We start from the raw sequence: 26540 nt of genomic DNA, 5'->3' as shown, positions 1-26540 counted from the left end.
ATTAAAATAAAAATGGGAGCAGCGCAGAATACAGAAAGGTTTTCTTTGAAGATAGTAGTAATAAATAGTGAAATCATTCGGCTGCTGACAAGAAGCGCAAATGAAAAATAGAACTGTACCTTCAAAAATAATTGCAGTACTATACTCTACTTTATTTCATTTATTTCTTTAGACTTTCAAGGACTGCACAAAGACTATTCACAGCTGCGTATCTGTACAATTACATAAATAAAATAAATAAGAAATTTAATTTTTCTGTAATACAAAATGTCGGATTTGTTATTCATTTAAACAGTTATTCTCCTGAAAGAAATTAAGTCCTTCATAGGTAGTCTAAATGTTTACATCATTTTGAGCACTATCTCTTAAAGCGATGGAACAAATTTTTCAAAAACTTCATGGCCAATTTAAACTTTTAAAAAATACTAATAAATTATAAAAAAGAAAAAGGATAAACAAAAATCCTTAGACCCAGGAATCACCACCAGGTGTTGAAGCCGGATCCACCACTAATCCTTTAGCTGCTGTCTCGTCGTAGGCCCAACTGGCTGCGTTGGCGTCGGCCGCAGGAGGCATCCCCATTACAGGCGGTCCCACTACGCCGCTCCTATTGCTTTTTTTCTTCTCTCGGTTCACTTGCGCATACAGTGGTTCCCCTGGCTTCACCTGTTGAGAAACAAACATCTTATTTTAAAAGGCTCTATAACGATAGTGTAAATCATTAGAAGAGGATACCATCAATGAGTTAATGGAGCATTTGTGTTGTTATTCAGATGATTCCTTTCAGGAACTGTCTGCAAGTAATAAGCGATGGTTACAAGATTTGTATCCTGTTCTAGACTCATCCTGAGTATCATTAACTATTTAATAAACAATAAATTTAATTAAATTAAATACACAATGGCTTTTACTCAATTTTTATTTCCTTACTGAACACTTTACTGTAACTGGATACTATAAACTGTTAGTGTTTGACATCTCTTTTCTAATAAAATCTCAAGTTTTCCCCAGAAACTATACTTTTCGCTAAGAAAACTTCAACCTATTTTCAACCAGCCCCTGAATGAGTGAAGCTACTTATGTTGTCTTCTCCATTTAAAATTGTCTAAATTTTCACTCTTCTCTTTCTCCTCAATTTCTGGCCTGCGTTCTGTCGCCTAATTTCAGTTTACTTTGAGTGCTATCCTACCAGTTTTTCCTTTATTCCATACCTATTAATCATATTTAATATTGGTGGAATGCTCTTGATCTTTCTGGCAAAAAACGTTTTCATCATTAAATGCCGACTGTGGAAATATGCGATAGTCTTCTCGATAGCTAATTGTCAAAGACAGTATTTCAAAATAAAGCAGTGATCTTTACGCTTTTATCAATTCTCACATATGCATTAAGGGCAGAAAAAAAATAATACACCAATTTTTTGTATTCTATGAACTAATATATGTAGTATGTACTCCACATACACTAATTTAGTGCAAAATACACATAGGTAGGATAGAAGACATACATACAGTGTATGCTTTGCATTCATGGAGAATAACACTAGATAAGATATAAAGAAAGCTCACTGGATGAATATTGAGGGATGGCGCGGCAACTCTCGAATCAGGTGTGACACCCTGGCCAGATCTGTCTTCGTACCTAGTACCACCCTGGCTGGCCATTGGTCTGTTTAGTGTACTGTTTGCATTTGATGGTGAATTAGGACCAGCATTACGTGCTGCAACGGTCTTCGTCACGAAATCATGCTCCTTCCAACCATGTTTTCTGAAAAAACACATACAATTATAATAAATCGTAGCAATTCCAATAGAGATTTACAACAGAACAATCAACTGTACGAACCTATAAACTTCCCTCAATTCTTGGTGCTGCCACATAGTGTAAAGCACCTGTCCAGCAAATTTGAGAACTCTTGGAGTATACTTCTGGCGTTGCCTCGTTATATTCATTAATCTTTCAACCCCACCAGACTCAAGCAGGGATCTGTAACAAATGAGAATATATAGAGGCATAATCTATACTTTAATCCCGAAGTTCAAACAAATAATTGTTTACTTATTATAAATAATTATGTTGCCCAGACTATTGATTTATATTATAAATAACGCTGCATTACATCAAAAAGTTGAGTTCTTATTTCCACTGCGAAACTTTTACGATTTGTCCAAAACTTATTATTTGCAGTTTTGGATTCATCAAAAAATATTGAGCAGCAATCCTAAATTTTGAAGATCTAATGGACAGAACTTTTTTTTAGGTAACATCTATGATTTGGTTTCGAACAAATTTATTTCTACTCTTTCAGTTCCTTACATTTTTTCCTCCGGCAGTCCCTACTTCGGCGCTTCTAAACCAATCAGTCCCTTCTCTCTTAATTTTCTCGTACCATCTCTTTCAACCCCCCCCTTTAGATCGGCCCCTTTTTCTCTTGCACTCCTGAGGTAACCATTCGGTTGCAGTTTTGCTTCAGTTACTATTATCTTTACGAGCCAGATCACCGGCCCATTCCTATTTTAGTTTTTTAATCAAGCCCACTACGTCTCTTACCGAAATTTTCTTTCTGAAATTCGACGCTTCTCTGCCACATCTGTGTCTTGTTTCTTGTGTCATCCGCGAATTTCAAGTTGTTTAGAAGCATTCAATTTATTTTGATACCAATTCGACTTCTGAAAATATTTTCAGGGACTTCAACCAAACAAAGTTGGAGGTAGACGGTCACCCTGACTCACTCCTCTCTTTAAGGAAAACGGCTCACTTCTGAAGTCAGTCTTAATTAGAGCTGTATTTCCACTGTAGAGTGCTCTTATTATATTCTAGTACTTTAGACTTTCTATGGCACTCAAAACTTCTGTTTTAAGGAGGATTAGTACTTCTTCCTCATTATAGGTTGAAGTCGTTCCTCATTTAACTTCTGCTTGTTTCAGGTCTTACAAATTTGTAAAAATCCGTAGCTATTTCCACCATGACTTTTTTCTTTGTTATATTCCATCCCTGTTTATTCTCAAAAGATTATATCTAGTTTTTTTCTATTCCAAGTTTACTTTTCATTTCCTTCATTTTAAATCATTTTAAACTCTTTTTACAATTAATAGAACAGTCTTTTCTGACATACCATTTCCTTGCTTCTTTATTTTCTTTGTTTGTTCCAATAACGCGACAGTGCTTTCCGAGAACTTCCTTGTATAACTTCTCCGAAAACCTTCTTTTTTTTCTCTTATCGTAATGCATTCTTTAATACTAGATAAATCTCTATTTTTTCTTTCCAGTATTTTAATTTTCCTTTTTCGATCATTAACGCTAAATTGTTTTGAAAAACATGTTTTATTTGCTTTGTGCTTTGTAACCTTGTTTACGATATATGTGAAATCTTTCTTTCTCTTATTTTTAAAATTTAAAGAGGTTCTAATAAAAAGGTGGTCGGTCCGTGCACTGCTTGCCTCCGGACAGGATTTTCTCGTAACAGACAAAATTATCCATCACAAGTTAACTGAAAGAAGCTCCTGGTAAAGAAAATCTACGAACAGCAGCTGGATTCGAACGCGGGATCTCTAATCTAATCCCTTCTAACTTCATTAGTAGTTGAAACCTTAATTTTGGTTAATTTTAAGTTTGATTATTTAAGGTAACGAATTTCTTCTAAGTTATATAAAGGTGTTTTAGGCAGATAAATTAAATTACAGAACAGGGCTAAATTAAATTATAGCGTAAACTGAATGACTGATCAAGAATAGAGAAAATGATGAGAACAAAAATTAAGAGAGAGAATAAAAAAACAGCTTGCCTCGAGAATTCAGCGTTCTTTTTAATAACCTCATTCAGAGTAGCCAAAACAGCTGCAATCGTATCATCAGATGTACCTTGGTCGTGCTGGGGATTGCCTGATGGTAGTTTCTGTACTAAGTCTCTCATTGCATATTTACCTAGAGTCGAACAGAATTTTTTTAATTTAAAAACCTACTGAGAAAAAAAATAAAATAAATAACGAGAAACAAATCATACGACCTATTAGTTCTTTATTCCGTTGATCGATTGCCAAATTTCTCAGCGCTGTAGCAACTGCACACACAACCCTGTCAACTTCCATTCTGAGCAGTTCAACCAAAATAGGTAGTCCTTTCTCTTTGCGTACAGCAGCTCGAATCTCTATAGACGGCTGCCAGTAGCAGGCAGCCAAGTTTTGCAAAGCTCCAGCTGCAGCTTCTAACGTCTCTGGATTTGAGCACGATTGCAATAAGCATAAATATGATTGCACAACCTGCAAAAGTGACTTCTGTTATAATTTTATTAATTTGGGGTCATTTTATTATTAACAAGGTAAACATAAAAATCTTGAGTACGAGTCATAAATAACTCTTTTCGTCTGATTATGTTGACCCGAGAAATCTCACCTCAGGCTGCCAAAGCAGTTCCATTCCCGATAATGGTTCATTTCTTTGCACTTGACATCTACTGGATGTTGTTTCTTTCTGCACGACCATTTCTGAATCTTTTTTTTTTTTACTAGCCCCAAAACATCCAAGATTGTCTCCTGAAATTTAAAATTATACGTGAATTTACAATAAATATTCACATACCAAGGCCTTGCACTCGTTATAGGGATAGTTCTAGGATTAGTTTAGGGAAGGAGTATAAATAGGAGTTGACGCTAAGTTTTACTAAATTCTGCTCAGCAAACAAGTATGACATTAATACCGTCATCTGCGTCGCAAGCGTTTCTAGCATAGGGACCTCTTCTGTTTTCTGTTATTAGCTACTATTATATTTTTTTTATTGTGGGGTGATATCAGAGATGTAAAAAAGAATGGTATAATACTGAGAAGAGATGCACGCAAACCAATCTTTGCTCTTCAAAATAAATGTGAAAAGTGAAAAATTGGATTTTGTGAGGCGCAATAATGTCTACGTTAATCTTTTGAGTTAATATTCTCTTAACTACAGTAGCACACTGGCATGACCGGAGCTGGGCCTGAATAAAGAAAGGCTGTAACTACCGGATGAACGCGGTCATCCAGTTGTGATCTTTACAAAAACTGAATGTTACTGGGATATGGCACGGAGATTTGAAAGATGTGAAAATATTTTCGGTTAGACATACTGCGTGCAAAGGTATATTGTTTCTTTGTTTGTAGCAAGAAGTGTTGTTGGGGCCACAATTCATTGGGAGAATGTTCTTCTCATCCATTGATGATAGAAAGCCATGAGAAAGTAGACTCTGCGGTCAAATTAGCGGTTGCCAAGAAGCAACTTCTGGAGAGATGGAAAAGCATCAGAGGAACTGGCGCACTGTTTGCGCATGCTGAGGTGGGCTGGCATCTAAACCTACGTAGATCAGCCCTGAGTGACAAATATTTGATTAAGGGGTTTGTTTAGGAAACCGGACACTACTATTTAGATCAGCGAGTCCGTTTTGATAATTTTTTTTAATACATTCAGAAGAGACAAATACTCAAGGCCGACGGGAAGGATACTTCTTGAGAGGGCCCTAAGGTATTTTTGGGAGAGGTTGGGCAAAGTGGGGATAATAGCCGCTCAAAGCCCAGGTTCCAAAGGCATTCCGCAATAAAAAACGTAGCCATACCTTAGGGTACCTGTTTCCCTATTTTCAGGTCCTCGCCCTTTCTTGCACGCCTATGCATTTCTTCAAAAGTTTATTTTTAAAAATACACTGAATAATATGATGTTAACTCACATATTTCATTATTTATAATTCCTTAAACTCTAGCCTAAACATTTCTTCTTATTCGGATTTTCATTACATATTTAAATCTTTCTCGTCTCACATAATTAGTGAAAAATCTAAGACTAAATGATGTGGGGACTATAGGGAAGTCTATCCCTATCCTTTCCAGAACTGCCTCAAAAAAAAATTAGTTCGTTAACAAAAATAATTTAAATAAAATTAATAAATCTACGTGCATATTAGCAAGAAGTTTAGAAACAACTGTAAAGCCATTTTGGCAAAAATATCAATAAGTGAAATAGTAAAGCAGTTCTTCCGGTTAAGCGAATTTTGGATATTCATTTAATCCTTCTAAATAATATTGAAAACTCTATTTTTAAAATCGTAATACACTTTAGTAGGGAAAGAAAAACTATAGCTTTAGGGTAACAGTTAAATCTGGCATGCGAATTTCTCGTAATTCGTTGAAGATTTGTCAATAAATAATAATGATAATGATAGAAATAATAATACTAATGCAAACTACCAATATTTCTATCAAAACGCAAGCACAGTAACTAATTTTACCTTTTGGATGTGCACTAACTTTCACCGGCTGAGCAGGAAGTGGATTTTTGTCATAATTTGGATCCTCCACTTCTTGACATCTATACGATAGATTTCTTAAAATGCACACACAATTTTCCACACTTTTATTGCCTATGTTTGATTTTTCTATAGCAAGTCTAACTACGTATAACATTGAGTCGACAAGACCCTCGCATTCACGCAGTCTTTTACGGGCGTACTCCCCAGCGCTACTTACGTTCCTGTCAAATATTAAAAATAATTGGTAACTAATCAAAATAATCTGTTTGATATACTATATATAAATATGTTTACCTCAAAACACCTGAAGTATTTCTGAACACAGTTGACCAACACGTATCGCCTCCAGAATTAGGTCCCCAACCGGAATGAGGTATTATGATCTGGTTTACAATAATTGGCAGTCCATCATCAATAATTGCTCTTTTTAAATCCTACGAAATGGAATATATTGTATTACTAGTAACAGCAAAGGAAAGGAAATTTGAGAAAAACTAGGCTAACTCACCGATTTAATCATTCAACTTACATTTCCAATTTTAGTATATGTACCGCCGAAGCGAGTACAACTTACATTTCTATTTGACAAACTTTCTTTAGATAATAGACTTCAGAATCGTTTTATTTGTTAGTAATGCCGTTAGCAGTAAAGTATAAAAAAGATACTGCACCCAGAACCCCAACCAACTTTTGTGATTCATCTTTTTTTTAAAAAAAAATGAATTACTGAAGGTAGAAAGAAATTTACAAAAAAAATAAACTTGTATTTAAGAATTTTATTTTTACATACCTCACAAGAAGATAAATTCCACAATACACCAGTGACGAGCTCTTTAACTTCGGCATCGGATGACTTTCTCAGAAGGTTCATTAGGAGAGGAATACCCCCACAACTTTTAATCGCTCTCTTATTTTCATCATTCTGACGTCCGTATGATAAATTTCTGCAAAAAATAAAATACACATATACGAGAATGTGTATGTTGTAACTATTCATACGCCAATTCTTTAGAGAGCAATTAGCCAAATTAACTATAAAACCAACCTAAGAGCTCCGCAAGCATTTCTGTAAACGTCTGGGGTATCATGTCCAAGTAGGTTCACTAATGGTGGTATACCACCGAGTACTCTTGTTTTCTGCTTATTTGGATCATCCATATAACATAAATGTTGCAAATACGCTGCCGCATTTGCTTTAATAACATTATTTGGATTTGTCAAAAAACTGATTACCTCTGTTAAATTTGGATCTCTCCATCGCACACCTTACAAAACACATAAACAAATCAAATCACTTTGTCAACATAGAGTTAAAGAGCTAGGAGGAAGGTTTCTTAAAACAGATAAAATCTTATATCGCAAATATAGTGACAAAGTGTGAAATAGCAAGTAAAATTGGTGTTTCAAGCAAACCAATTGTTTTAGTCCATGAAAACAACTCAATTTATTCTACAATATGAGTCCAACCCATATGAAAGAAGAACTAGACATTTCTTCAAGGAACAAGGGGGTAACCCAAACTAACAACCGATCCAAGGAGTTTTACGGCCTTTCTGATGGATAGAAGACACAGGGGTAACTTTGCAAAAAAAAAAAAAAAAAAAGTCTCTAAGGTGCCAGGCAAATACCGTTCCTGTGTCATGCGGGGCGCTGGCATAGGTGTATTTACCTTTATAAGTATATTGCGTAAGTGGCAAAAAAATAAAAAATCATATTTTCGGCACTCGATTTATTTTGTTATAATAAAGCCTGTCGAGGGAAGGGATTAGCTATGCTGTTAGCGCACTGGACTCCCAGGCGGAGGTCACGGGTTCGAATCCAGCTGCTGACCCTTCCTAGGAGCTTCTTACAGCTCACTGCAACACAATAGTGTTGCCTGTAACGAGAGAACTCTGTCCAGAGGCCGGCAGTGCACTGAAAAAAGCTCCGGGCGCCAATAACCTTAGATGTTGACGCGCCTTAAATCATTTAAAAAAAAATAAATAAATAAAGCCTGTTCAGTTTGTGTAATAAAACCCACTGACTTTCGACTAACCCTTGTACATGCAAAAGCCAAAAGCAACATAATAAACATTCAAATACAAATTAATGTCGATAATTATTTTGTTTAAAATCATCTTTACAACAATAAAAACAAAAAGCTAAATTAAGATTCGCTACACTATTTTTCAATACATGAATTTTTCAATACACTCTGGGAACATCTCTTTCAATTTCTCTTTTATAATATCGGTTGCAGAATCTGGTGCTTTTACAAACGTTTTAAAATCAATTTCTATTTTATTTTGTGCAGGACATCTTCCATTTCGGAGTGTTTCATAATACAACCGGTAAAATAGACATGGGACACCACTAACCCAATCAGAACAGGTTGTGTGGGTTATTCTTTTTTAGTTTCTTTTTTTCCAGTTGTTACACTATCTTTATATTAAAAATCACATAATTCTTTTACAAGAGCTTCATTGTGGACTTCAATTAATCTGAATAACGAATTATATCTTACATCTAGCTAGGTGGAATGGAAAGGAATAGTTTCAAATCAAACACAGGACTGTTGCAGAAGGTGTTTTTAAAATCTATAAATTCAAGAGATATAGGCGTGCTGAGATATATAGAATATTTAAAGAGTATATTGTTTACCCAGCAATCGCCATTCAGGTCCCCAAGATTTTTCAATGGTAAGTGTAAGTTTTTTAAAAGTATTCCTGAATCATTACGGTAAGCACTTTCTGCGCAGATTTTCCTACTAGATATGTTCCCCGAAAACATTAAAAACAAATTTTTTTCTCACGGATGTCAGAAATTGCATGAATGTGGTAAAAGATTTCATTACTGATGCCTAAAAATAAACCTAACCTAGGTGTAAGATATAATTCATTAAACAGATGAATTGAAGTTTATCAAAAAGCTCTTGTAAAAGTATTATGCGATTATGAATATAAAGATAGTGTAATTATGACAAAAAACTAAAATAAAAATACAAACTCTAATCTGTTTGAGTTAGTGGCGCCCATGTCTATTTTACCGGTGGTATTACTAGAGAATATTCTGAATCACTGCCCGAAATGGAAGATGTCCTGAGATGTGTCGCCCAAAATAAAAAATTGATTTTAATCCGTTTGAAAAAGCGCCAGATTCTGCAACTGATATTAGATACATTGAAAAAGATATTCCCAGAGTGTTCTTAAATTATTGGCAATTTTTAAATCCATTAAGACATTTTGGGAAAAAATAGTGTAGTGAATTTTAATCTAGCTTTTGTATAGCGTTCTGTTGTTCCTATTGTTATGAAGATGTTTTTAACAAAATAAGCACTGCTGCAGTTTACTGCCCCTAAAGATAATAATGTCAAAACATTTAAATCATTAATAGACTTTTCTCAATTCCAAGTTCCATTACCGCATGAGTAACACGTAATTCGGCTGTATACTTATTCTGCAGAAAAAACATTAACTTGTGTAAATAATGCAAGGCAATTGATATATCTAATAATAGATCTTTTGAGATGAATTCATTTTTTAAAATATGTACCATGCTGAGATGATTCACTTTTTTCTGAGGGAGAAGGAGGTGTTGGAGGTCTCTCAGAATAGTCTTGATTGACTGGATATCTTGCTGTTGTGTACGATGGATAAGTTGGCATCGCTGGATATGGATAATGCTCATAATCGTGGTATCCTACATAATGGCGAGCTAGACAAATATTTCGATACAATTATAAAAATATATTTGTAAGATATTTAATGAAATCTTAACTAAACTTCCCAAACCAAACTGTACTGTTTGTTGTAGGTTTGGAACAAACATTTTCTGAGTTGACTATCGCCTGTGTAGTTTTTTACAATAATTTTATATTTATTTATTTTATTGATGTAATGATTATTTTGTTATAAAATTAATGTTAAACGCTCAAATGTGGCCGCAACATTCAGAATACATACTAAGCTGAATACACCAAAAAACATTATGTTTCAACTCGATCCGTGTATATCCGTGAAAATATCACAGTCTGAACTGTTAGCATATTTCAGAAAGAATGAATGAATACACGATTCACAGTTAAATGAACTTGAAAGGATGATTAATTACAAACTCAGCTATGTGGTAGGACCTAGCTAGACGTACACTAGGCATGACTCTGCAATTATTACATCGGCAAATGGTTTATGCAAAGCGGGCACAGATATTCCTAATCACTCAAATCCAACTCCATCCCCTCTATATATTTTAAAGTTACTTCTACTTATTTTAAAAATTTCATTACTTTGCTTTGAGGATGATAAGCGTATTTGATTTATAAAGGCTGCGAGAGGTGATTACACATTCTTTTCACAATTACCTACGGAGGATAAGCCGTTACACTAGAAAAGATATAATTTGATGTAAATGCAAATGCAAGAGAGTTTTTGGTTGACAGAGGGTTATCAACACTCAAGGAGCACAGAATTCCAAAGTAGCACTCAAACAATCTGGTTAAATTTACATGTCAAAATGAATTTGTATAACCTGTATTTCAAAGTCATCACTCAGTTCTGAAGTACTTTACAGAGTCACAATACAATATTCATAAGCGAGGTCAGAGATATTACGAGTGGTTTTCAATATAGCCAGAAGAATGCACATCGCATATGTACTTTTTTCGTGTTAATGGAAAATGAAAATGGAAACTCTATCCCCACTTTAAAAATTCATCTTCGTCTTGAAGCGGAAAAAGAGAACGTGATACACTCAGCAGCTAGAATAGAACTCTACATTTAATAAATGTTTATACCACTCTGTAGAGGTGTGTAGACTAACCTTGATCAGGATGGTAGGCTTGTCCTGCGAGGTGCTCATACTGGTATTGCGGCACAGTCACGTAGTCCACTCCACCATCGAGAGTCAGCTGGTGCACATCACATGTGACGCTGGCCACAGATGGTCTCGCTTGACCGGTACCAACGCCTACACCAACCCCATCCACTACCTTTGATCCAGATTCTAGTACTAAATGCGATGATACTGGTGAATGATTTTCCACATGTCCATTAGACGGATGATATCCAACAACTAAATCTGTTGAATATGTACTAGTTTGCTCCATGTCTGGTTGGCCGCTGTAAATAAAAATCAGATACGAAACATTCATACAATATTCAGTTACTGCAGTTGTTAAAATTTAAAAGAGATATATTTTGTTAACTAAGTTGTGTTCACCACTCATAAGTTAGCGAGAGGACTTTTGGTTAAAGACTAGTATATGTTGCTGGCTTGAATTGATGTTTTTATGCGTAAAGGAGTGTATTTAAAATTACACTTATTTATTCAGTAGATGGTAAAATCCTACAGAATTCACAAATATCAAAAAATAAATGCATTCCATTTAGAGAACATATGAAGTCTAATCTACGTATGAATAAGGCCTAAATTTATTTAGTAGAATTACTATCTATGCCATATGATTTTAATAATAAATATACAGAAAACAAATGTAACGAATATTTTTGTTTTGACAAAATTGTGGAAAAAAAAGGTGAAATTTCGGAAGAAACCGAGTCTACGCGACAATTTAAGAACTTGGGCAAATATTAAGGCGATAGAGAAAAAAAATACTGAGCACTTGAGAAAAGCATTTTCATACTCTCTTTCAAATGGTAGAATGCAACGCTCGCGTTAGTTGAGCTAAGTGTGAAAACTTCAGTGCTATTACTAGCCCAAAAATCTACTAATTTACAATTATTTTTCAAAATCACTATACAAGCGCCAAATAAGTGAACACACCTTGTTTATTTTTCGAATTTTTTTTCTTCACTTTCCTGTATCACTCGAGTTTTGTGAAACTCCCTATTTCCACAAAAATCATTCATTTACTTTTCCTAAACACTGGAAAAGGAAGTACTGTAATCATGTAGATTAGCAATTTTGATTTTTTAGGGAAATTACGCGTTTTGAAGACACCTGAGAAAGAAAAATATGTTTCTACAAATAGGATGTATGTACTTGTTTGAATGATCATTTTCAGCAAACTACTGCATGGGAATTTCACAAATTATTTTTTTCGGAAAAATCTTCCCCATTTAAAGTTTCCTGCTATATTTTAACAGCTGTTTAAGAGGAAATCGAAAAAATGAATCGAAGAAAGCCATTCTTCAAGGAGATTTCTGTTTAAGGTTTCGATTACAAACTTCACCCATATCCGATGATGGTACAAAACCAAATCCAAAGCATCATTTTCCTGCAATTTTTGTTGAGATATTTTGTTCATAATCTTTTTTTGAAATCAGGATCCCAAATAAGTACTTTCAACAAAAAATGATCTTTTCGAAGTTCGCTAACTTCTTCTCTCAAGAAATAAGAGAATACTGGAAGTAAGTACTTACATGTACTGAGGCATGTCCTGGCCTTTCTCCTGCAATACTCTCCTGAAACAGAATTTTAGACACAATTTGAAGTACATCAATCTGAAACTTACACACAATACTTTAATTAAACTAATCACAAGTCTAGTTTGATCGGCTTATCTGTGTAGCGAGCAAACCTTCAAAGACACCTTAATCAGGTTTTCACAACTTACTGATAGTTGAAAAGTATTTAGTACTGTATGAAAATAAAAAAAAATCACTTGCACCACAAAACAAAGTGTGCCATATTTTCAACTATTTTTAAGGGGGATCTATTCCTGCCCCTCGTTTCCCAAAAGTAGTGCACAAAAATTAAAAATTAATGAAGTACAAACTGGAAAATTAGAGATCTAAGGTTCTGTACAGTAAACTTCTCTTACAAGAAGAATAAGAAAGTGATTCACAGAAAAGTGGAGAGAAACGAAGGTCGTAAGGGTAGTATAGTAACTCTCTAGTAGTAGTAGAACAACGTGCACACAAGTGGCCCTTCAAAGGAGACTTCTATTTCTGAGTCCACAATCACTAAGTGAAGTTAGGTCCTAAAAAAGTAGACTTCCCGTAGATGCTTACACTGTCTCAAAACTTTTTCACACAACTTTTTTGTGGTTATTACTAATCTGTAAAATAAAAAAATTCCGGTCTGTTGCCCTTATTCAAATTCAAAATTTCAATTTTATTTATTGCTTTTAAAATACAATTTTATAGCAAGAGTTCAGTTTACCATACAGTAATAAAAAATAAAAATAATAATATGTGTTTCTTCTTCCATTTAAGATAAAGTAAAGATATATGTCCATCTTAAAAATATATATGTAAATATATTTATTAAACTAATTTTTTTTTTTTTTAATCGTTTAACTTAAGAACAGAAACATTTCATAACAATGTTTATATTATAGTGAACGTATTAGATAGAAAACATTAGTTCAAAGTGTACATACATAAATCACTTTTAAAGACAAAAATAAATTCCAACTTATTACTCAGATAAACACAGATAATAAATTTACTTACTTTTTTTTCCATGATTTTAATTATAATTATTATTTTCTTATAGCCACTGTTTTAATTTATTTCTTATTTCCAAATATTTTTTAACATAATTACATAAATTGATAATGAACTTCATATTGTAACAATTTAATATATTTTCTAGTATGTCAAGTTCTGTTTGATTAGTTAACGATGTAAATTTACTAAAATATTTTATTCTATATGCAACAAAGGTTTTACATTCTAACAAGAAGTGTATAAATTGAATTCGGTGAACTATCATTACAAAGCGCGCAGAGGGTTTCAGATCTGAATTGGTAATTTTTATCTTTTATTTTATTCTGGGGAACTTATCACTTGCCAAACATATTTGAGAAATTATTCTTACACATTTAATTGGAGCATTCACCAAAAGATAAGACTGTTTACAATTATAATTACTGATAAATCTAATATAATTATTAAATTTAGTATCGTTGAGTTTTTCAACGACCTTACAAGAGAGGTACAATTTAAAAGCATTAATTAATCCACTTCTATTTATAATTAATTCGCTGTAATCTTGTGACTCCCAGAAATTTATTGCACCTATTTTTTCCAATGACCATTTTAAATATTTGCAACAATTAGAAGGAATCTGCTTAGAATTTATTAACTTTAATAGCCTGTTAAAACATAATTTCGGGATGCCATCATTTTTCATTTGCAGCAGAACTATCCACCATCCGTTCATCTTTTTAAATATAAAGAAATCTAAGTGAATTCTACTGACTTCAAGTCGCAGCAAGGCATCGGGAGTCGATTTTGGAAGTAGAAGGAAAGATTTAAAATACTTTATTTGGACTTTTTCCAAAATATCTCCGTAAGGGGCAGACCAAACCTCTCCACAGTACGAAAGTACGCTAGCCACCATACTATCAAAAAGAATTGCCTTAGTTTTCCATGAATCTGATTTCCCCTTAGATAATAGATGTTTAACTTTTGTAGCTGCCGCTATACCTAGTGTTTTATTATGTTCTGCTGTTTTTCTGAATTTTCCACTAGTTGTGAAAGTGATCCCGAGGTACCTGAATTCCCTGACTAATTCTACCTCCTTCCCATTAAAAACGAACTTCCTCTGTTGACCTAGTTTCCCTCCTTTTTGAAAAGGTAAAATTATAGTTTTATTAATATTAACATTTAGTGCGTTTTGCTTACAGTATTTATTTAGGAGATCCAATTTCAATTGCGCATCTATCCAAGGGTGCCCCAACAGTACAATATCATCAGCGTATAAGAGTATAAATACATCTTATCTTTTTTTTAAACTAAGCCCTACTACACAGTGATCCCTGAAAAAAATCTACGATATAAGAGATGAATAAAGAGGACAAAAGAGGGCTAAGATTTTCACCTTGGAGAACCCCCTCCGTAACATTAAACTCTTTTGTTTGATTACCGTCACTTTCAATAAATATTGAAGCCCTGTCATAAATGGCTTTTACTATATTAACAATTTTACCATAAATACCTACTTTATGTAACTTTTCCCACAATTTTACATGCGACAGGGAATCAAATGCCTTTTGCAGATCTACAAAGATTCCCTGAACTTTTGGTCTTTTTTTCCGCATGTTCAAATTAACTAATGTTGATAGAGAGAAAATTCCATATCTACAACCCCTTTCTTGCCGAAACCCCATTGTTCGTCAGGCAAGATATTTCTACTTTCAACCCAGTCGATTAATCGTCTAGATTCTTGTAAATATTTTAACACGTTATTAACTAGAGCAATACCTCTATAATTGCCTGGATCACAGGGATCTGACTTTTTATAGATAATTTTTAGTTTGATCTTTCCCCAACTTGAAGGAATTTTGTCTTGCTCCCAAACATTTTTATAAACATTAAGTAAATAATGCAACCAATTTAGTGGAAGTAATTTACAGCATTCATTTATAATACCGTCGTTACCAGCCGATTTATTGATTTTAGCACTTTCTATACTTGCTATAAGTGTTAATTCTTTATCCAAAAATGGATGGATGTTAATCGTTGGAGTGTATGCAGTTAATGTCTTAAATTTCTCAAGAAATTCCTCCCAAGACTTTATTTCAATAGGACATTTTTTAACAGTTATTCTATTTTTTAACTTACTTAAAACTGACCAAAATTCTCTACTATTTTTGGTATTTCTCAATTTCAATTTAACTGGTTGGAAATAATTGGTTTTTGCGGTGAATATAGTCTTTTTATTAGTTTTATAAGTTTTTTAGACTGTACGTAACTACTAACGAGATGTTTTTTGAATTAAATATCCGGCAGATTTTATAATTTTGTTTAACTTCTTTTTTTGCGAGAAAACATTCCTTATTAAACCAAACCTGATTTGTTTTTCTTGAAACATTAATTTTTTTCCTGATTACTCTCATCCCGCTATTTGTTAATGCCTCAGAAAGTGTAGTTATTAAATTTTCATTTAGGTCGTCCACGGAAGTGCTATGAAAATAAATATTATTAGAGTTAAATAAAATCTCTTTAAAAAAATTCCATATATAAGGTTTCTTTGTTAAAACTGTAATAATTGAACTCGCAATCAGATTTATTTAGAAGTGCCGCATACTAATGCACTTCCACTTCCCCTTCTACTAAGAAGGGGTGTCTACCTTTAATGCTACTGGCAAATGATCAGAAATTTCCGGGATGTTTAATACTTCAAAATCTAAATTAGAATCTAGAAGAACATGATTTACCCATATTTGGTCTACAACACTACAACCATTAAGTGAAATATACGTATAAGAAGCCGGGCGGTCTTTACAAGATCTGCCATTACACACGCGTAGCCCATAGTTTTCCATAATTTCCAAATTTCTTCGGCCTTGATTATTTACAACCAAATCTAACGAACTTCTAGAACCATAGACACAAGAATTTTGAAAAACACCTTCATCAAAGAGTCTGATTCGGAAATACGCCCACTGAAATCACCAGCTATTATAATTTCACACTGACCACAATGTATAAATATTTCATATAAAGTTCATTGAATTTTTCAAATACATTATTCATTGAGTTTGGTCAAAATAAACAATATATTGGTTAAAATAAATGACTAATAATATATAATTTTGCCCTTATTATATTAATTAAGATTAACCTCTCTTAACAAAATCTATCATTAGCTAGATTTATTCGTGTGGATGTATTAGCTAAGAGCATGCTCGGGATCGGTGAGAGGACTAAGGCAGCCGACTTTAAAAGCCCACCTACATCCTCGTTACCCGAGATTCCCACATGAATGGCATCCGACTTATACATCTTTAATACAAGATAGCTCTTACAGTCTAGAACATTCTAACACTAATCTGATAGGCAGATTCAAGAACTTAGTGCCTTCAATGTAACAACTATTCGAAAACATTCAAATATCCTTTTCCAGAATTTCAGAATCCGCTCATCTGAAATAACCAAAGAATAGCATAAAACGTGGCCTGGAAAACAGTGGTCTGTCTAGTCGCCACGAAGTGGTTTCTTTTGTGAAAATAGAGCAGCTCCTGACCTTTTATCTAAGTTTTACGTCACTCCACTAATTTAATTATGAGTGATGAAATTAATCATGAGTGATCACTAAGAGTAACGCCACACATTACACAATGCGCATCACTCACTACTCACTTCCCATCACTAATTATTCATTACTCAACACTAATCACTTGAATAATGACCAATATATTTAAAGCACTTCAGGGGCCACCTTTATTCAACTTTGAACCTTCTTTCAGCTGACTCAGTACTCCATTATAGGTGGTGAGGATCACTTTTAGAACAGCTGGAATCTTTTTATAATTGACTTAGAACTTCATAACTAATTAATTACTTATAACCCATCACCAATCACTCATTACTCGCCACCACCCATAACCAATTACTCAACACTAATCACTTAAAAACGACCAAGATTTTTACAGCACTTCAGGCTGGTAAGGACAATTTTTTTACTAATGTTTTAATTTTTTTTTAATTTTTGCAGACTTAGTAATAAGTAGTCATCAGATCAACCCGTATGAACTTTTCCAAAAGAGATAATTTTAAGTAAAAAAAAAACCTGCATGCAAATCTTCTCGTTTTGGTAACCTAAAGAAAGCAGTGCACTTTACGTAAATTGCGAGAATTTGATGGTTTCAGTGACCATTCCCAAAACCATCCGATGAATCTGCAAGAAGATTAGGGAATAAAATTCTTCGCATGTATCTTCGCTTGTTTACAACAGAGCCACTTTGGAAAAGAAAAAATTGATTCGGTCAGATAAATAAAAATTATAATTCTGGTAAAATGGAAAAGTTTGGATGTGAAGAAGGAGGGAGGTGCCACTGACAGTTTTCTCAACGAAAAAGTTTGGAAGAAGAAACATTTTGGTTTGGAGCTAAAATGGTTTAAATAGGACAAATTTTTGTTGTTTTCATTTATATTGCTGGGTAATATGAAGTGGATACAATAAAGAAAACAATATTTCATTCTAAAGCATACAAAAATTGAAAAAATTAAAATCTCTTCCGTAAAATTGCAGTTTTCACAAAACGCTTTTTCTTCAAATTTGTAATTCTAGTAATGCATTAATTACTCGATAATATACAGATCACGTACAGAAACTTGTTCACAAATGATAATTAAGCAGAAAACATAAAATAGCAGTCAATTCTGTCCCCAGTCACCCACCTAAATTAATTTTCGAAATTGTTTAAAATATAAACGCTAGGTCTTTATGTGTATTTTTGAGATACTAGTTTACATAAAATTTTGAAAAACCGGTTCTGATTCGATCGCGTCGCGAAAAACATCCAGTAAAGTCACAACACACTTATCGACTAGCAGGTAGTAGTATAAAAAAAAACAATGTGTTTGATTTCCCTGGCTTAAATTATTCTATTCGCGCGCGCACTATTTTATATATATATACATATATAATATAAAATAGGAGTTCAGTTTTAAAAAAACCTTTTACTACAGTTAAGGTAAAGTAAAAAGCTATTTTTCAGGACCTAAAGTCAACCAAATGAGTTAAAAATAACATATTGTGCTTTTTACAAGCATGGAAGAGAAAGAAAATAGAAGAGCCTTGAGTGGTACTTACAAGCAAGAATCTACCAGCTGACTGTTAGACATTTTGAAAGAATTGTCTGCTTAAATATGACCTTTGCAACTTTCACCTGAAAATAAAATAAAATAAATATCTGAAACACTGACGCGACCTATTAAGAGGAAAACATACAGAAAGAAGGAAGGGAAAGAACGTTAACAAGTTTGAGGGAGGTTATAAGTGGTTAATGACTAGATTCCACGGAAAGATACGGAGTTCCGAGTTCAAATTCATTGTGATGTTTGCAACTAGAGATACACGAGATCAGAAGTGCCCTTATAGAAACCCAGGGCGCCAATAGCCTCATATGTTGGTGCTCGTTAATTAAACATGAAGCAATAAAACAAGTGTGAAAGAATGCCAGCATAAATTTGTTCTTACTTTCAAAAAAATCATACCTAGGGAACTACTTGTCCTACTTTCATGTTCAGTAGTTCATTTAGCTTAATCAACCCTTATACTTGCCTTATTAAAACTGCAAGTTATTTGTAAAGAAGACTGATTAATAATAAAAATGATACAAATATCTACAAACAAATAATGACACAAACAATCTGCTCTAGACGCCCACATTGACATTGTCACAGATTTCGTAAAACCATAAATATAATTAATTTTTATTCATACTTTCAAAAGAATGTGATGGATAATAATATTTCTTTAATTATCCTTCTAACTTTAAAAATAATAATGCTGTTTTCCGGAAAAGCCAAACCTTTAAAAGTCTACTGTTCAAAGTTGCATATCTGGTTTACCGAATTTTCAACATTTGAATAAGCAATACTTTCATTATAACGATATGTATAGTGGCGGAACTGTAACCCATCCCTGGTGAAATATTTTAAAACAAGATTTAATAATTACAAAATATAATATTTTAAAAAGCTTAGAGTTCATGTCCCCAAATGAATCCACAAAAAAAATTATTTGGAAAACGTTTCGAATTAAAGAAGGTATTTGTAGGGAAATAGCAATTTCGTGTGAGAAAATTGCTAAAAGGCAGGGAGGAGAGCATCACTTTATTATTAATACAATCCGGCAGGACAGTTGTATTAGGGATGATCGACAAAAATGTCGAAAAAGCGAAATGTTGAAAAATACCCAACTTGGACAATTTTTTCCCTCTTTTTCTATAATAGATGAAATAACCAAATTTATTCAAAATATAGAGATTGTCATCCTTTATATGTATATATATATATATATATATATATATATATATATATATAAAATATGTTTTTATAAATATATATATATATAAAATATGTTTTTATATATATATATATATATAAAATATGTTTATATAATGCAACGAAGTGACTGGCGCCATCTCTCGAGAGAAGATGGAAACCTCTAGTTTGCTAGGAAGCCACATAGAAGGAGTCTAGAATGAACGCGTATGATCTGGCATGCCTAGATTATACTGTAAGATTCTAGCGGATTCCAGAACATTCTGCGACAGCATAAAAAGCGAAATAGCGGCTACAAAGTAGCAGTAATCGAGCAGTCTTGTAACAGTCCTAATTGTGAATTTATATAGTAATGTTATGAGGTGTAACAATGAACTGTAGTGACGTTAGTGATTAGTTCAGTAAATAGTCTATATTAAATTAAAATTAATGCCAGGGTTTAATCTCCTGTTAGTTAACTAAATTTTTGCAGTTATTATTATTATGACAGAATTGGGCAGTATGAAGAGGAAAGAAGGAACCTACAAGATCACCGAGCTACTGGCGTTAAAAGAACTGTCTTTTTCTCAACATGATTAAATAAGTTTTGATAAAAACATTTGATTTTTATTACTAATATACTGATAGAGGTCATGGATATGCCATTGTTAAAACGAAATATTTCATTAAAGCATGCTAGGGCATCGTCTTATCTCAGACCCTTGCTCAGCTAAAGACAGTTGCGTTATCACACAGAAGTCGTACTGTGCAAGACACTTCCCGCATGGTCAACTTGCCAAGTCTTAGTCCATATAACCTTCGATTTGATTCCATCACTTTCAAAGCAAAGAAGTGCTATGGATGCTTAATGATGTCGTAAACACTTTTTAATATCACGATAAATGGTGCATAATCATTTTGTTAGTCTGGAAACTAGACAAGACTTTATTATGTAGCTTATAGCAAGCTGGGCATAAAAGATGGGAAGAGAGACGTACCTGTATACTATCACATGACCAACGTATCTTGTTTCATTAGGTTTGCGGGCAAGAAGGGAAATAGTTCTTTCCACAGTCTATCAACCACGGTAAAGAGAAAGGGGGAATCGGTAAGACGAATCTACGCAGTCGCAGTTGCTGAGTTAAATAAACAAATAAACATGTGTGGCTTTACTGGGTCTGGTTAAGAACAAACTTTTACAAAAGCGCTGGAGACAACATACGGGGCCTCTTCACCCTTGAAGCTTCCGAATCAACCAGGACTTTGTCTGTACATTTCAAAAAACTTATGCAATGATAACAGCTCTACGCCAGCTTTGAACGCTTCCTCAAGATAACACTATATAGTTACTTATAAAAACATAACAAAATGTAGTTACCTTAATGTGGTAGATTTGGAGGCATTTTGTACTTGCCAAGCAATCTAGAAACAGCGAGCACAGCACTCACTTCTTGCATAGATTTAATTGACATCATCCTGAAAAATAACGTTTATAATAATATAACTGAACAATAACTTGAAATACCCAGAAATACTCCACAGAAAACGGTGGAAATTTCTACGTTTACAAAAAGGAATTTTACAAGGCAAGCATCATAATTAAGAGAAAACAATTAAAATTCATAAAGCGAGGCTCTCCGGTAGCAAATCTAACATAAATGAAATGTGTGCCCAAAAATCAGATTTCATGGAATGAATCATTTAAAAAATTCACGACGATGGTCCTGAAGACAAAGATGCAGCGGAAATTCTCTTATATCGTGAAAAAAATTGTTACATGGAGTAAAACATGTTTTTTTCTTCTATCATCAATTTAAAAAAGTTTAAGAGCATTGTGTCAGCACAAAATTTTCTTCCATCTAAGTCGAAACGCGCTGGTCTAAATGAGAATAGTAATGTTCTTGAAATCGGCAGTTGCTGAGTTAAATACATTAAGTGAAGAGGTAATGACAGTGGCAGAAACATATCTAAATCATAAACAATTTGAGCGCTGTATACGCCCTGCTTGTAAACGCACTTAACTTCATAAATTAATGATACAAGTCTTTGAATTATTTTAAACAAATTGCTTGTTACTTATCATTAATGATTTGAGTTCCATGGTAACCAGAATAAGTGATAAACAACAGAGGAAGAACCATATTTCAACTCACTCGCCTTTACTACTCAGTAATCTCAGAGGAACCTAACCTAAAAGAAAGTCATCCCTAATTCTCTAATGCACACACACACTAAAAACCACGGTCACACTAAAACTTACTGTCAACTGGACTCGAAATATGTAAGATGAGCAGTAGATCATCACTTCACTGTTTGTCAAAATCTCCAACTGCAGACGCCTAAATGCGTCAACTGCAATGGAGAGCGAGCATACAGCTAACTTCAGTGGTTGCCAAACCTTAATTAATATAAGTAACAAAAACAAGTCTCGCTGCCACTCAATAAAGAATTCATCAGAATCAGCAGATATCCATAATAGACCAACCAAAATATTCTCTCAGCAAGCTTCTTCAGACAATAAAACCAATGCACACATTGCTTCCACCAATTCAGAATCCAATCATTGGGCTCAGGAAAGAAGAACAATTATCCTCCCATTTAGGATTACACCAACACCTCTTTTGACGCCTATAACTCTGTAATGCCACTCTTCTAAAAAACGTGCTTCTACAAATAATCATTAACTTAGTCCAGAATACTATCTTCTCTAACAATGGACAACCTTAGACAGCTTTCCTCTCTTAATTTAACACTACTGAACTGGAATACTAACGAATTAAAAACACGAACTTCGATATTCTCTTACTTCCTTATCATATATGACATCCCTAAACACACCTTACCTCCAAACTGCTGACAGAATTAAAATATCAGGTTACACGATCTATCGTACTGTCAGACAGATAAGTGTAGCCTCGGGTGGAGTCGCTCTCTGCGTGAAAAAAAATTAATAAATAAATAAATAACAATAAAATTACACATCACGAATTCCCGCCACCTACACTGCATCATCTCGAAACAGCTATCCAGGCAAATACAGACCCTGGACTCCTAATCATAAAAAAGTTATCTGAGACCAAACATCAGACTTCCACCAAACTTTCACAAAATACAGTACACTACTATGAGTAGACCTCAACAGCAAACACGATTTTGGGATGCCGGACTACTAACAACAACGGAACCAGACTCAAGAGTCAGGACTATTATGGACAACTTCAACATAATTATTTCAGCACCAGACGAACTGCCACTCAACGGAACTGCCAATCCCACATATTAATATATCTGGACTTAATCTGTGAACTAGAATCTGACCACCATTCGCACTTACAAAGAACTGAGCAACCTCTAAAAATAATCAAAGGAAAGGTAGAGTGGGAAACCTTCAGACATGACATGAACAAACCACTAACAGTACCTAATCATTATGGAACTCTGGCAATATCTATACATCACTTCAATTCTTTAAAACACCATTTACGAGTGTGTTTAAAAAATAACGGGAACTTTGTAATTTCGCGCATTATATTCCGATTCGCATGTTATTTTCGTTGTTGTGTTGGTAAACTTGTTTGAAAAGTTGCTGTACTGTGCTAGCCATTTTGGATATTTAGTCTATTGCCAGCTTTCAAAAAGGTTGAGTATGTATTGGTAGGATAGGCGATTTTGAAAATGAGTAATAGAATTAGCATTAAATTTTGATAAGAATGGAATTAAGTGCAGCACAATTTTAGAAATGTTTAAAATTGTTTTTGGTGAGTCTTCTATAGGTAAAAAAGGGTTTACGGAAATTAGTACTAATCTTATAAAGGCTATTCAAGGGCTCTACAAAAACATAACAGGAGCAGTAAAGTTGGGTGGATGCATTTTCGAAAGTGTCCATGTCAACAGGGCTGCTGCCTCTCCCTATTCTATTCAATATTTATACAGAGTAGGTCCTTAAAGTTTGGAAAAAGTCATGCTTGGGTATGGGTGTCCAAATGATCAGGGTTGCGTCTTATCCCTGCAATATGCAGACGATCAAGTAGTCATTTCTTCGGGCGCCTATGATTAGGAAATTGGTAGAAGCGTACTCCGATAAGGTTAATTTCTCAAGAATTTACGAAGAATACATGGTTTTAAATGCTCCTGTATTCATTAAGGCCAAAAAGAGTTCACAACTAGCTCCCAAAGAGGAGACGCAAACGAGGCTGGATAGAAAGCGCTGGATAGAGGATGTAGACTTGAGCAGCTAACTGATCATCGCTACCCTAAAATTACTCCCTGGATGTATACACTACTGCATATATTCCTATAATTAGGAATTGAATAATAACAAGATGCTCCTTAGACCTCTTTCAACATGCCTGCCTAGTCTGGATTACAGCTTGCAAAACAATCGAAAAGAATACAGACTTGTTTAAATAAAGTACTAGAATTACACTGAACGCCTCACACATAGCCATACAGCCATCCTCATCTCATTATTAACTTGGCGAGCCTACAGTTTCAAGTAGATTGAAACAAAGATTGCATCAATATCTTTGAAGAACTGAACTTCATTTAAAATATGAGTGTAAAATCCTTAATGAGCTGGCCCATATTTAATTTGTAAATATAATAATAAATCATAACTTTATAAATAATGGGCGTTATTAATTAGGAAGACCCTGTTTTCATTTGCGTTTATTTAACAATGAATAACTTAAACTTTCGAATTAGATAGTACTTTGTTGATCATAGTCTGAAATATTTAAAAAAAAAAAAAAAAAAAATGAGAATGGGCAACATAAAATTTTCAAACGTTTTGCAACTACATTGATTGATCAGGTACAATCAAGATATTAAAGAGAGAGAGAAACATTTTAATGCAAATATTTGCAAAACAAAGGGTGCTGCCCATAGAATAAAATTATAATATGTCACCCTCAATTAAAAGTTTTGAACATTTAAGAAAAGGAAAAAAAGTTTAATTTAAACATAAAAATAAAAGTTTGCATCAACTTACCTGATTAAAACAATTTAAAAAAAATAGATATCAGAAGATTTGTATCCACAGTTTTCAAAGTAACTGATATGTTTGCATTTCTTCTCTTTGAACAACACAAAAGCACATAATGGACTTGTTTTTTGCATTAAGTGACTAAATGTTCCAATTTAATAGAAATAAATGCAAAAAAGAGCGACCTAAAAGGCACACCAACTTACTTTACAGGTATTTTCGGTGCAAGTTACATCTACTACAAATTTAGTACAACTTCTATCCCCATGCCCTTGTATTCAAAACACGAATTTTTATATCTATTTGTAGTATTTCACACTTTTGTTTACATTCATCAACTTTCAAGTTTTCTATTAGTTTTTCTTAAAGTGAACTGTTTATCACCTTTACAGTCAATAAAATGATTCCTCTTAAAAAAAAACCACGATATTATGTAGAACAAGTTTTAAGCCTAAACATAATCAGGGAAACCATTTCTTTTTAATAAAACTGATATCACTGAGTTCTTCCCTGTATAATGATTCTGAGGAAAAAATTTGGTTACTATAATTTAAATAACTAATTACACTTTCGAGTATCCTTCTAATACAATAAATAATAAAACCTCACATGATTAGAAATTTCTAAGAATCCAACTTTGTTGTAATAAAATCGAAACAGTGTATACCCATCACTGCTAGATGTTTCATCCAACATAATTTACCTAGAAACTTGTTTCATATATATAAATATATATATATTTTTTACATTTTGTACTTTAATTAAGAATATATATATTCAGAATTTACGAAACTAAATAAATATTACAGGCTTAAAAAATCATAAAATTTTTCTTCAAAAACAATTTCTTAAGAATTGTGTTCTGTTTGTAAACTTGTCAATGCAACAAAAAAGAAAACAAAGAGGGGCCATCTTATATTTTGTTTTGGTTGAGTTTAAAATAGTTAGTGTATTTTATTCTTTACATTCTTTTAAAGTTTGTAAAATAAAATTATTATTCTTTAAGTAGTTAACTATCAGATTACCTATCGTGAAGTAAGAATTAATGAAAGACACCTGCTAATATAATAAGGGCGTCTCCCCTTTATTAACCCGTCCACAAATGAATTATTTATTTTTTGGAATATTATATTTTTTTCAAATGTAATGTCTATTACTTAGACGTCCTGTAAGCATAAAAAAATTGAGCATCCCAGGAGTTTCTCTTAAAAGCATTTAAGTTAAATATTTTTATAAAATTAAGTTTACTGTTATAGTAAAAACTTGTACCACCTTACTAGAAGTCCTACTAAATTCAAATAAAAGCAATTTTAATTTAGAAAGACGTAATTTAAAAAAGAAGGGAAAACAACAAATCTGTACACTGTCACACTACTCTCTTACTACGCATACTTAAGTTCTAACCAAACATTTTTTTTTCGAATCGTTATTTCGATATATATTTATTTCTTATACACACTATACAGATTTAAAACCGTACTTTAGGATGAAATGATATATTAGAATGAAGACTACATATGCTCATCTCACATTAGAATTGCATTAAGACAAATTGTCTAAGAAAAATTAATAAAATAAAAGCGCATTTACTGTAAATACATATGTAGTTTGAACAAAATTTTGA

At 33.3% G+C, this 26540-nt stretch overlaps 1 protein-coding gene across 3 annotated transcripts; it reads right to left on the bottom strand.

Annotated features, from left to right (window-relative positions):
• Window positions 1–145: 145 nt before the first annotated feature.
• Window positions 146–25555, bottom strand: p120ctn (adherens junction protein p120). Of its 3 annotated transcripts, XM_074138081.1 has the most exons (16): window positions 24923–25497; window positions 21311–21408; window positions 18758–18833; window positions 12631–12672; window positions 11069–11367; window positions 9803–9964; window positions 7317–7536; window positions 7062–7215; window positions 6566–6705; window positions 6251–6492; window positions 4392–4531; window positions 4006–4258; window positions 3785–3923; window positions 1846–1986; window positions 1569–1767; window positions 146–666 (listed from the first exon to the last, which is right to left on the bottom strand). In XM_074138081.1, exons 3-16 carry the CDS (start codon window positions 18787–18789, stop codon window positions 466–468), a joined length of 2364 nt encoding a protein of 787 aa, XP_073994182.1. In that variant the 5' UTR covers window positions 18790–18833; window positions 21311–21408; window positions 24923–25497; the 3' UTR covers window positions 146–465. The 3 variants fall into 3 exon arrangements, with proteins under 3 accessions (XP_073994182.1, XP_073994183.1, XP_073994184.1); XM_074138082.1 differs by lacking the exon at window positions 18758–18833 and having other exon boundaries at window positions 24923–25555; XM_074138083.1 differs by lacking the exons at window positions 18758–18833; window positions 21311–21408; window positions 24923–25497 and adding an exon at window positions 13666–13784.
• Between the last annotated feature and the right edge of the window lie 985 nt (window positions 25556–26540).

This window comes from Rhodnius prolixus, unplaced genomic scaffold, assembly GCF_049639745.1.
Source record: "Rhodnius prolixus isolate KJV_2025 unplaced genomic scaffold, Rpr scaffold_11, whole genome shotgun sequence".
Lineage (NCBI taxonomy): Eukaryota > Metazoa > Arthropoda > Insecta > Hemiptera > Reduviidae > Rhodnius > Rhodnius prolixus.
This window is presented reverse-complemented; position numbering and strand designations above follow the sequence as displayed.

Bases quoted from the DNA above. Each gene is read 5' to 3' on its own strand.
- p120ctn (XM_074138081.1), bottom strand. From the start codon at position 18,789: ATGTCTAACAGTCAGCTGGTAGATTCTTGCTT. The intron at 6,493-6,565 runs GTAAACATATTT...AATATTTGACAG, and splicing joins AATACTTCAGGTGTTTTGAG to GAACGTAAGTAGCGCTGGGG. The intron at 1,768-1,845 runs GTTCGTACAGTT...GTGTTTTTTCAG, and splicing joins GAATTGAGGGAAGTTTATAG to AAAACATGGTTGGAAGGAGC.